The sequence below is a fragment of the Electrophorus electricus genome, chromosome 9, assembly GCF_013358815.1.
Source record: "Electrophorus electricus isolate fEleEle1 chromosome 9, fEleEle1.pri, whole genome shotgun sequence".
Classification (NCBI taxonomy): Eukaryota; Metazoa; Chordata; class Actinopteri; order Gymnotiformes; family Gymnotidae; genus Electrophorus; species Electrophorus electricus.
In genome coordinates this window covers 12,461,436-12,473,572 of record NC_049543.1, presented here as the reverse complement: position 1 = coordinate 12,473,572, position 12,137 = coordinate 12,461,436, and the positions used below count along the sequence as shown (strand labels likewise).

The 12,137-nt window shown below is 44.5% G+C and overlaps 2 protein-coding genes and 1 non-coding gene across 4 annotated transcripts; 1 reads left to right on the top strand and 2 right to left on the bottom strand.

Moving 5' to 3' along the window:
* Positions 1-2,883: 2,883 nt before the first annotated feature.
* Positions 2,884-7,980, bottom strand: xpa (xeroderma pigmentosum, complementation group A). Of its 2 annotated transcripts, none has more exons than XM_035529932.1 (7): positions 7,771-7,980; positions 7,119-7,309; positions 6,795-6,908; positions 6,537-6,642; positions 5,056-5,221; positions 4,174-4,291; positions 2,884-3,846 (listed from the first exon to the last, which is right to left on the bottom strand). In XM_035529932.1, exons 2-7 carry the CDS (start codon positions 7,282-7,284, stop codon positions 3,692-3,694), a joined length of 825 nt encoding a protein of 274 aa, XP_035385825.1. In that variant the 5' UTR covers positions 7,285-7,309; positions 7,771-7,980; the 3' UTR covers positions 2,884-3,691. The 2 variants fall into 2 exon arrangements, with proteins under 2 accessions (XP_035385825.1, XP_026875726.1); XM_027019925.2 differs by having other exon boundaries at positions 7,119-7,224.
* Positions 7,981-8,014: 34 nt separating this feature from the next.
* On the top strand, positions 8,015-8,088 carry trnai-aau. Its single transcript has one exon. It is a non-coding gene; the product is annotated as a tRNA-Ile (tRNA).
* Positions 8,089-8,282: 194 nt separating this feature from the next.
* On the bottom strand, positions 8,283-11,839 carry saraf (store-operated calcium entry-associated regulatory factor). Its single transcript, XM_027019935.2, has 7 exons — positions 11,627-11,839; positions 11,090-11,169; positions 10,672-10,850; positions 10,034-10,493; positions 9,643-9,814; positions 9,274-9,362; positions 8,283-9,165 (listed from the first exon to the last, which is right to left on the bottom strand). Exons 2-7 carry the CDS (start codon positions 11,157-11,159, stop codon positions 9,140-9,142), a joined length of 996 nt encoding a protein of 331 aa, XP_026875736.1. The 5' UTR covers positions 11,160-11,169; positions 11,627-11,839; the 3' UTR covers positions 8,283-9,139.
* Between the last annotated feature and the right edge of the window lie 298 nt (positions 11,840-12,137).

The window sequence follows — 12,137 nt, the reverse complement described above, 5'->3', positions numbered from 1 at the left end:
TGGAAAACAAACAAACTCTGTCGGACTCTGGCACCTTTTCTCCAGAGAAAAGGGGAAGAGATAGGGAGAGAAGTAAAGACTCCAGTTAGAGCCTCATATTAGTCACATTTTCTGTTTGAATTTAGGTTTCTGCTAAGAGGACGGTTAACAGAACAGCTTTCAAGACAGTGCCAAAGAACCCTACTGCCAAAAAAACCCTACTAACAGTACAACAATATGATAAATATAGCCTATACATTTCACGTCACAAAGTTTTACCTTTAGTGGTAATTTACACATCTACAGTGCATTTAAATTTCAGAATCATAAAAGTAGCGATAAACGTCGTTATCGAGTCGTGTACTCACGGCTGATGTGCAGAAAAAGGTCAGGCATAGTAAAAACATAGTGCAAAACATTTTAAATACCATTAAACCAATACAGAAACATATAGCCCATACATGACTAATACACTGAATATACAGTCACATGTTTTAAGTGCATAATAATGTTGTGCGTTAGCCAAGGACTTGTCTTTGCGAGTTTTTCCCCAAAGTGACACGCATGGGACAAGTAAAAGTCCGTCCTCTTCACCTGCGAGGCAGTGTGACACGAAAATGTTTGTGTGCTCAGAAAAAAAGTCAGTGATCTTTAAAACCACTGAAGCAACAGTTTATAATGACGGCGCGTTATTGCTACTGCGGCAAAGCTGCTCTGCGTGCCTCGGTCACTCTCGGCGTTCCACTCCTTTCTGGACGAGCTTTGGTGGGCGAGGCCTCATCGGTCAACTACTTGAGATATGCAGAGCTCTCGCGTACTAAACCAATCGCACCCGCCAACTCCAGACAAGTATTCCGTCTCACGCGCGACTGTAGATAAGGGAGCGGAAAGCATCGACGTTCTCAGCGGGCGTTCATGCGCCATCTGCACACACGTCCGCGGCTGGGATTTTAAACGACCTCCACAAAGAGGTTAAATTTAGGTCGCGCCCACAGGCGGCCACAGATCGGTTACGTACACAGAGGACCCTATAAAGTGGCAGGTGGCAAATAGGGGAACTGTTAATCAAAGCACAAGCTCGCGCACGCTTCACTTCTCTCCAGGAGTGCGCACTGCACGCTTCCATTCCTAGAATGTAATGCAGAACGAATAACGACGCGCCCATGAAACACACACACACACTCACATACACACTCACGTGAAAACTATACTTAATAATTAAAACGGTAAGTCTTGTTCCTACTGCTCATGAGCTAATACGTGCCTCAGCAAGGTGAAAGGGAACAGAGTTTAGATGAGACTTCATACCTTGCACCAGTGAAACCAGTAGCAGTTACTGTTACAGATGCTAGACTCTGCATTCTCATGGCAGTAATACACTCAGTAACCTCTGACCCTTGACTTACCCTCAAGGCTCATGCAGGTGACGTTTTAGGATCTCGTCAACACACCGGAGCAGAGGGTGATGGCTCTTTCTCCTCTGTGGTCATTTCAGCTGTTCAGAAAGTGCAGAGGAGTGTCAGGCTCCATGCTACAGGAGCACAGGGTCAGCACACACACCTCCAGTCATCGTCCAGAAGGCCCGCGTGACATGAAACGCAACCGCAACCAGGCTTGGAACACCAAACATTTACAGCTGATCTCCACATCAACCAGACTGACCTTGACAAATACCTTGGGTCTTATGGCTTCACTTCGCACAACCCAAACTGGCTTCCAGACAGGAAAAGCACGTCCTCATGTTAAATGGAATGGCTCTGCACGTTAAACCTTTATCCCAGGGTCTCTCTGGAGGACATGGTGTCAGCTGGTTTTGTCCATACAGCAGGGTACTTGTCTCAGAGTGTCTCAGAACGTCTCAGATGTGAGACAAAATCCCATCAGTCTATACAAAAATTAATCTTAGGCCTTGTAAATCAAAATGGATGAAGACATAATTTGTTACTTATCTCTCTCTCTCTCTCACACACACACACACACACCCTGATTATTATTTTTGCCTAGCTAGGAATGATATGGCCTTTGATATGCTACACACAGCAGTGGTCCACGAGGGTCTCAAGGGCTAAAAAAAGTGTAGCGAGATACAAAGCTGTCATCAAAAACCTCCTGGTACGCCCGGCATCTGCTGCACAAGCCTGCCGATGCTTAACGCCTTTCTGACAAAGAAGGCCCCACACACACACCCACACACACTAGAGACAAGTTGTGGTCGCTTCTGTTTGTACCACAAACGTCCCTGCTGACAGGATCTTATTATATTCACAAATAAACACATTCAAGCTTTTTTATATTTCCATACACCACACCACAAAACCATAAACATTCAGACCTACAAACAAGACTTTAAAAGCTCTTACCAACACGGCCTTACAACAGAACCTCACAACTTTCAAGGTGTTTCAGTGAGACCGAGAACGGCCTACCATCTACTGGTGAACGTCAGTACGGTTTCTCATCCATGGTGCACTGGGTTGGACACAGTACACATCAGGTGTGTTTATTCCACTAAACAAGACGGCCATGCTGATCAAGGTTTGTCCAGCACCATTCAAGTCCATGCTGCCCCAGATTCTGAACCTGTGGGTTTTCTGGGTTCTACTCTCCTGCCTTTCTGCCCTGGGTTCCACAGGTTCAAAAGCCAACCATGTGGCCATGTTCCTGCCTGTGTAATTCAAGAACATCGTGCATCAGTGTCTGGCGTGTAGGGAGGCCTGCAGGACTGTCCCTGCTGCAGGGGGAGTGCAGAGAGCGTGCTGAGTCACATTTCTAGGCTTAGGTTCATCAGGACAGCGCTCTCTCTCTCTCTCTCTCTCTCTCACACACACACACACACACACACACACACACACACACACACACACACACAGCTAGACAAATGTCAAAACCAATAAGCCACATTAGTTCTTTATGGCAGTACTTAATTTATTATTCATAGAAAATCATAAATGTTAAATACACACAATGTAACAATTGTCAAGGAAAGTAAGATTTAAGACTTACACTGTAGTGATCACTGAAAGTGCTCATTCAAAATGCAAAATTTAAGTTGGTTGCGTTTAAAACAAAAAAAGAAGTATTTGTTTTTTTAAAACCTATGTACAGCGACAGCTGCTCTGCAGTGAAATCTGCTGTTCAGAGCTGGGACTGCATGAACACCATCCTGATTGCTCCAAGTGCTGTACCACTGCGCTCACGAGACGCGGGCCGACCGCTCTGTGAACGGCTACCACTTAAACGGCATCTAAAAGGCGGTACTTTTGAACGTGAAGAATAACCATTTAAAAACCAAACAAAAAAAACAAAAACAAAAAAACCCACAACAACTCACCACACACAAGTTCTGAGGCTGATGCCACTGTTTGGTAGGTAACAGGAATGAGAATGGAAGATTCCAGGAAAGAAAGTCAGTTAGTTTCCCTGACAGGTACTTATGGATATGAGAGAGAAACATATCCAAAAGAATGAGAGACACAATGGACAAAGAAAAGGAGAAAAACGTTCAGGGAAAACCACATCTCTGCGGTACGGTGAAGGTTGTCTGCATCGTTGTGATCTCTGCAGTACGGTCTCCCACACACAGCCCTAGCCATCCTCAAGTGGCCGATTCCTCCATCTGCTCCGAGGCTGACCCGAAGCCCTCGCACACTCTGCATAGTGCGCACTTTCTCTCCTCCCTACGGAGTGAGCACCGGTGCGGTTTGGAGCATGTTCACATCTTCTCGTAAGTGAGCTGGTGTCCACAGGTGGCGCACACCTTCCTGTACTGGTCCTCATCTTCGTTAAGGAGCTCCTCCGGGCCGTAGTCATGCTGATGGACACTTGTGTCCCTCTTAAACATACTGCTCCGCACTGCTCGTCTCAGCTCTGGGGCGGGGGAAGAGAGATTATAAGTTATAAGAAGTTACAAAAGAGGCCAAGCATAATAGATTAATGTTGAGATAATGATCTGATTAAGGTGAAAACTTTATTTTGCAGACAGCATCTCCACAGCCAATGTAAGTCAATGTACATTTGCTGAACAGAATGACTCATATTAATTCAGAATATCTGAACAGATTAACTCAGATTAGTTGGGTAGTGAGAGTGTCAGATGGGCTTTTACATCTTCAGATGCAAATGTCCCCATCTCCTCTCTGCTACAATAGTTCAGGGCACCTGGTGTGTGTGTGTGTGTGCGGGCGCGCCTCTAACCTTTGACCTTCTTGTTGAAGCGTTTCTGTTTCTGCACCTCCCTGCTCTCCTCGCGACTCTCTCTAGCTTTTTCCAGTGCCTCCTCACTGCCCCAGACCTCCAGAGATCGCTTCACCACCTGGACGTTCACACAACACATCCACAAGGTTTGGACAACGTTAATAATGATCGCATGTGAACATTAACTAGCAAATTTAACCAAAGACAACAGACTGACAAAATTCACACAAAACAGAAGAAACACTTCTACAACAGCAATAATAAGTACCTCAACATTTATTAACTGTTCTCTGCTTAACAAATGTTAACTTGCTAAACAAAAACACCACCGATCAACTGAATAGGATCAAACCAATTTCACTCTCAGATTCGCTCAGAAATCAGATTCATCTGGGCCAGATATCACAGGCCAAGATCATCATCACAGGGCTAGAGGCTGGAGCTACAGTTTCACATTAAATGCAGTTTTTCACATAAAAAAATAAATCAAGGTATAAAAGGTAGGACGATAACATCATCTGCTTAACATGCTTAAATGTTGACTACACATGAAGACCGTGCTTTTGAAGCGGTGACCTCACTACTTCCGGTAGACTCTGCCATCAGAGGGATCCATTTCCCTTTAAGGCCAAGCTCTCCTCATAAATATCTCTCTGAAGCCCCTCCCCTTCAACATGGCTCACCTCCCTGTATAAGAGCTTCTGGATTGGTTAAAACATACTTGTGCTGAAACCTAAGTGCTGTTCACCAAGCACAGCTCAATGACGGGATTTTTCCTTTCTTCTTAGCACTCATTTGAGCGACCACTATCAGGGCATGTGGTGTGGGTTTGTGTGATAAAGGACAGGCACTGGGTCAGAGGTCGAGGGTCAGGGGTCATACCTGGGTCTTTAGGTATAGCTTCATGTCTCCCCAGCGGGGGTTGTGGGGGTTTTTCTTCAGTATAAAGCGTATCGCTGGCTCACGCTGGTCCAAATCGCAGTCCTTCAACAGGAAAAGCTGCTTTGCCTCCGTACGGGAAATCAGACAGTGCTTCACCTCGTTGTCTCTGAACACACACACACACACACACACACACACACACACACACACACACACACACACACACACACACAATTATATTGCATTTTACATAGATTGATTGATTCAGTCAGTCAATCATTAATTTATTCATACATTAGTTTGTTCCAGGGAGTAACTTTGGCGTAGTGTAGTGGATGTCATGGTAGTAAAAATTTCAGTGTGGTACACAAGGTTCCAAGAAAAACAGGACAATTCGGTCCTTCATCAGCTGTGCAACAAAAGTGCACTGGGATGACCTTGGTGTTAACCTTCCATGTTCTCGCTATTGCTGGTTTCTCACCCAACATCTCATATTCCTTCTTTTGCATGTTGACATCACTTGTTATGTCCACATCACTGCAGCATCTCATCCGCCATCATATCAGGCTGGTTCTTCATTACTTGTTTATCTGTCTGGATCTGGAGGTCAAACAGGATCTCAGCCTTGTTCTCCACCACTCTCTGGGGATCCTCCCATTTGTCCACCTCACATGTTCCTGCATCTCGGTCACTTGGTTGTCCCTCTCTGTGTCTGCTTTCTCTGCCAGTATCTTACATCCTGTCACTAGGTGCTGGATTGTCTCAGTGGCTCCTGTCCACAGTCTGGCATACACCTGTTGGATGCAGGTTCTTGGGTGGAGGGCGTCATGCATCGTGAGGTGTTTTCTGGTCTTGACGACGGCAGTTTCCAGTTCCTCTTACCCTGCTTACTGTGCCTGCTGGGTATCTGATGACTCACAGAGCACCCGTGTTCTTGACTTTGATCTTACTGCTCCCATTCACCTGACGCTTAAGGACCTGTCTAATCCTGCGGAGGGGTGTGGATAAACCTGTTGTTCTTGTTTCTCCCTCATGGTTCCTGTGTGATTGGAGAAGCCCTGGGTATTTGTAGCTGTCCTCCTGTTATATGGCCTTATGGAAGTTTTCAGTTTTACAGCTTTGCTGTGAACAGGTTTGGTGGCTGTTTTAAAAGCTTTGATGTCTCACTTCTGCATTTCAGTTTTTGTCCACAAACCACAAACACATGGTACACACACACACACACCTGCAAAGCAGTTTGAGAACTCTGGTACAGCAGAACACACACTCAATGTGCAGCTGTAAAGACACGTACACTGATCAACCCAGATACCAGCTCAGAGAGCGAGAGGGGAACAAGCTTCACAGACCATAAACCACCAACAGACATGTGAAATAGCTCTGTGTGCGTGTGTATGAGAGAGAAAGAAAGAATATGAGAGTTTATGGTGGTGGTGTGTGTGTCTGTGTGTAATAGACAGAATATGAGTGTATGGTTGTACCTGCATTTGTCACAGACAGAGAGATCAAAACTGTTGCTGAGATACGAGTCCATAAATGGCTTCAAACACTCTTCACAGATCAGATAATCTGGCTCTATAACTGGAGCTAAACACACACACACACACACACACACACACACACACACACACACACACACACACATAAATACAATATTTAGAATCGCATTAATTCTGTCCGAATATATTAAGAATGCGATGAGTGGCGTGTTTAGTTTATCCGGTGGGATAAATCGTCACCTAGCTGATTCACCACCTTCACAGTCCGCTGGTCGTTTTCCTCCTCTGGCGGTTCATCGATGAAGAATCCCGCCCCAGAATCGACGGTTTTCGACACTTTGGCTGTAGTCGCGCCTGAGAACACATTAGTCAAACAGGGTAACTAAGCACAGCAACTGGGTGTAAGAAGTTACTTATTAGTCTACAAAACAGACGTGTGCGGCATTTTTAAAATATTCTCAAACTAACATATGTTAGACATAGACCTCATTGTAAAATAAATAAGAGATATTTAAAGAAAATTCATGCCACGCTATCCTCGGGGAGCTTTGACGGCGCACACACCTTCTCCATCGGATGTCGGTCTGCTGGCGAGTCGGGCTTGCCTCAGCATCAACGCCCGCTGTCGGTTTCGCTCTATCTTGGCCAGCATGTACGGCGTTAAAGGCTCCTTCAACGGGTTTCCAGAAGAGGAATCAGCTGGTTTAGTACTATTCGCCAAGGGATCCATTCTTAAGGCATACAACTCGAATCGCCTCTAAAAATAGACAACGTTATGTTAGCTTAGTTTATTTGACAGTCTTGTGTAAACAAAGGAGCACCGACCTGCACGGGGTTCACTGTGTAGCGTTAGATGAAAGTTTTCGCCGGCGTAATTTTAGCAATCAATTAACGATAGCATAGCTATCAACAACTAGCCAGACAGCTAACCTAGCTAGGTTATCTAACGCTAGATAATGTAACTGACACGCTAACTCTAACGGAGCCACGCAGCTATAACGTTAGCTAGCTGGCTAACTAGACACGCCTAGCGTAGGTATTTCTCTGGTATTAGAGCCAACCTGTTTTAGCAGAGAAACCCATTTAGTGAAAGGTGGTTAATGTTAAATTGCCCATGCCTAAAGCCTAGCTAATATGATATCCATGTAGGATAATCTAATGCAAATGTAATCTAGATAAGATAGCCTATAACAACGAAGAAGACCGAAGTACTCACTGAAGTGATATCCTGGTGTTAACCTGCTCTCCTTAAAATATAAGACAATCGTTCCGCTTGTTAGCGTTAGCTGTGCTTTGTAGGTATTGTGTGCTCTACAATTGTTAAACGATTTAAAGTCGCTTTTGGATTAATATCGCCATCTACTGAGACACCAACTGAATATTTCTCATAAACGTTTCTTGACTGCAGCGTTAGGTAGCTAGCTATCCCGGTACAAGGAACAATTATAAACAATCATGGCGGCCGGTTAGCTCAGTTGGTTAGAGCGTGGTGCTAATAACGCCAAGGTCGCGGGTTCGATCCCCGTACGGGCCAAATAGGTTTTTGTCTCGCTGCCTGTCTTTTGGTTTAAGACTGGCACTCCTTTTTAATAACGGAAATGATACTGCTTTATTGCATAAGCCATATATAAGCTACGAAAAAAGAAAATCACTGTTATGCGTTTCCAATAGCAACGTCAAAAGACGCAATGATGATCAAGTCAGGCATTCTTTTTTAGGAAGAAGTAATTACTTCAGAACATACACATTTTATTTAGAAGCAGAAGTCATAAAGTACATTTGAAAAACAAAAAAACTACAATATGAAACGGATACTGATAATTAATAAAACTGAAACAAATTAAAATTGAGACAGTAAAATATATTTTTAAAAAACATTAATTCAACGACTTTATGGTGACACTGGATTGTGGAATATGGTATGTTTCTGACATTCTCATATCATCAACCAATTTAGTCTTCATCAAAAACTGGTTTTACCTTAAAAAGACCTGACTGTCTTAAAGTGTTGAATTGGGTAAATCTTAAATAAGAGGACTAACCTAGTTGAGTTCGATTAATTTACACAATTTTAAAACAGCCAGTCTACAATTTAAATGTAAAACATTCTTAAATAACTTTATACTATGATGAAGCTGTCAGTGGAACAGAACAGCATCAGATACAGCAACTTTAAAATCACACAAAAGGAGGTAAAATTAGCAACAACAAAAAAACGTAAAATTAATTGACTAGAACATACATGCAGGAGAAAAACAAGTTTCCTTCCTCTGCTGCTGTAGTACAGCGCCCCCTACTGTTCTTAGAGCGCATAAAACCAACGAGGTTCACAGGTCAGCAAGGACATCTGGACTCCAGGTAACTGGTGAGAATTAACCAGCCTTGTGTGATTCAGGATAAACTACATCATTAAGTACTGTAGAGCTTCTTGAATCTGAGGTCAGAGCAACAATCTATGTTCTAGAACACACACGCCACTGTTTTCCTGATTTTACATATAAAGCCATATTTTACTTTTTTTTTCTCTGCAAAAGGTGAGTTTTGGCTCTGATATGAAGTCAACAGCTTCACATTCAGTATATTCTTTATCTTCTCTTGGTTCCTCCAAAACCTGCAATTCAAATAAATGAATACATAAAATCACCAAAACCAACATACCTTATTGTTTTAATAATGATTTAATTAAACAATTCTAAAAATGTTTGTTATTATTGTTTACCTGAAGCGGTACGTGTTCCTGAGCTTGTTTTGGGTGGAGATGAGCGGGGATAATATGTAGGGCCTGCAGAGCCCACAGGTGGCCCCCGTCTACAAACACAGAGGAGAAGAAGGAGGGATGGATAAACGAGTCTGCTGCATCACAACGCAGACGTACAAAACCCTGATTCAACACAACAAAGGAGTTGAACTGTTGGCCTAAATACCCATTTAAAGGGTGCGGTAAACACCAGACAGTAAAGTGTAAGGGTCCCACAGCTAAAGTAAGCCCTGCTGTCAATCACTTTGTGGGATATCAGCCTACAGCCCTTCAGCTAGTGTTGCCAGTAAAAATGTCCTTACGTCCCTGGTGCAAAAACTCTCCACTAACCTCTGATTGCCAAACAGGTAGCCCAGCAGCCCACCAGCACCCATCCCAGACCAGAAGCCGCCTCCCCCGAGCCCTGTGGGCCGGCTGAAGCCAGCCCTGGCAGTGTGGGGGCGGGTGTAGGAGTCAGAGAAACCATAACTTGGACCTGAGTGGGCATGGCCAGGGGGTGGAGCTGCAATGAAGGAAAGACACAAAGCTGTCAGCAAACACATGGTTGATTCACTAATCCACAGTGGGTATGATAACTGATTATGAAATTATATAACTATGTCCATAATAAGTTCTGATTGGGGGGGTAGAGAACTGTGCAAACAAACTGCATATACACTTTACAACCAAAGTTGACTCTACAACACAGGGCAACCCAGACATAGACTATACCTCATCTTACCTGTGTAATCAGGCTTGAACCCAGGAGGGGGCGGGCCCATGTTTCCATAGTCACCATCCCAAGCTCCGGTGGAATCTTGTGTCCCGTCGCCTTGGTAACCCTGTTGGCCATGCGCAGGGTTGCACAGGAACATCTTGTAGACAGCATAGGCTAGCAGCAGGAAAAGCGCGATGACCATCAGGCCGCCTGCTCCCTCCCCTGTGGAGACGCCCTGCTGGTAATACCCGCCACTGCCGGAACTGTGCCCCTTGCCCTGGAAAAAGCTGGAGGCGAAGTCAGAAAACCCGGAGAAGCCGCGGGAGCCTTGCTGCTGCCGCCCCTCAGCGGTAAGCTCCAGCGTGTATTCCAGGCCGCACGAGCCCTTCAGGATGTACGGATCATCAGGGCTGTTATAACCCTCACAGGACACCTCCACTTTGCCAAACCTGTACCAGTTATCCATGTCAGCCTTGCACTCCCACTGCAAAGAGAGAGATTTACAGACATAAACCACCAAATCCAGTATTGGCGTGCTAGACTAGGGTCGAAACTGCACTCTGCAGGGCGGTAGATGTCCAGATAGGAATTGCAGCTGAAGAATTACACCCATCACCAAAAGGTTAAACCAAGAATGTTGTGTGTTAAATGCTGGCACATACCTGTACATCCACACCGTCCCATCCTTTGTTCTGACACTGGACTACGTCTGGAACAAAAGCGCCACAGCCCGCCGACCCCCCGACGCACTCCAGCTGAGGAATCGGCCTGGAGCGTCGGGCAGTGGTGTACCGGCCCCGGTGCAGCGTGAGAGCATTAACGTCGCGAAGCAGGACAGCACCTTCAGCGGAAGGGAGATGATGTGTTTACATTCACTTTATCCACAAGTGAAAAATAACGAAATGAAAAAATAATTTAACAGCGCTGTGGACAACTATCGGCTTAAGTTTAAAATAATTAAACAACTGCATTTTATCTAGTTAGCAAACTGTTATTGTTGCAGTCAAGTCGGTCTATTGTAGTGAAAAATATGCAGGGCATGAGACACCTTATTAATGAATAACATTTAAATGTACTTACCATCGGCCCAACAGTCGACGAACGGCAGAAACAGAAGATGTACCGTAAACAGGAAGAGTGCGGTCACCATGTTTGTCAATCTGCAGTTAAGACAACTAGCTAGTTAGTCGATCTAACTTGGAAAAGTACCTGGTTTTTAACTGCCTCTACAGATGCAGTGACTAAGTTCAGTGCTTCGATGTGTTATGCATCATCTGAAAACTCGTACGTTGTTGTCGAACGCAAGAATTCTCACTTAAGTAAAGCAGGTTAACTAGCCTGGCGCAATCTACTTGAAACACCAAAATACACATCATCTACTTCCGTTTCCTGGTTTGCTTTTCCTGTTTGGTTTTGCTGACTGACGTAAGCAAAATAATCTGGACTCATGCTGTTTATACCACCGACGGTATACGTATATACTGCGTGTGTACATATATAACTCATCTCCGCCAACATATCTGGGTTTTTTCATGCAGTACTGTTAATGTAACGTATCTAAACTACATCAGCATGTAAACGATCCGCATTTAAACTACTCGCACCGAATGCATGCACCTTTTCAGTCCAGTATCTTGAATCAATTATAATTTGTATCTTCTCCTCTACAGGAGGAAACCTGCTTTGAGCTCGCGGTTCCTCAGGCTTCACTGCCACGAGCCTCTCGTAAGAGCAGACTATTAATCCCGCACTGTTCGTGATTAATCACGCCAACATCACGTGGCAACTCGAGTCGACTCGGACAGGCGCTTTGTACGAGTTGATGCGAAACACTCCGTGCTTCGACACAAAAACACGTGCCCGTCGCTACATCGCGTCACTCCACTCAGTGGTATGCCTCTTTTACTTCAACAACAGACACGCATCAGGAAGGGAAAATTAAAAAGATAAACAGCTGGAGTTCTCTCGGGTAGTCGTTACCACAGAAAATTAAATTTTATTCCTCCCAAGCGCTCAAACAGTTTTAGGTGGATTGGATATAGGGTTAGAATTAGATGCGGTGTTGGGATAGGAGTATTACATCTAGTGTTAGGGTTATATTGGGGGAGGGGGATAGATGTATGGTTAG

Coding starts and splice junctions, on each gene's coding strand:
- xpa (XM_035529932.1), bottom strand. CDS start 7,284: ATGGATCCCTTGGCGAATAGTACTAAACCAGCTGATTCCTCTTCTGGA. Junction 6,643..6,794: donor GAAGGTGGTGAATCAGCTAG/GTGACGATTTAT, acceptor GTGTGTGTTTAG/CTCCAGTTATAGAGCCAGAT. Junction 5,222..6,536: donor TCTGTCTGTGACAAATGCAG/GTACAACCATAC, acceptor GTGTGTGTTCAG/AGACAACGAGGTGAAGCACT.
- saraf (XM_027019935.2), bottom strand. CDS start 11,159: ATGGTGACCGCACTCTTCCTGTTTACGGTACATCTTCTGTTTCTGCCG. Junction 10,494..10,671: donor GGGACGGTGTGGATGTACAG/GTATGTGCCAGC, acceptor CTCTCTTTGCAG/TGGGAGTGCAAGGCTGACAT. Junction 9,363..9,642: donor TACCTGTTTGGCAATCAGAG/GTTAGTGGAGAG, acceptor CTGTGTTTGTAG/ACGGGGGCCACCTGTGGGCT.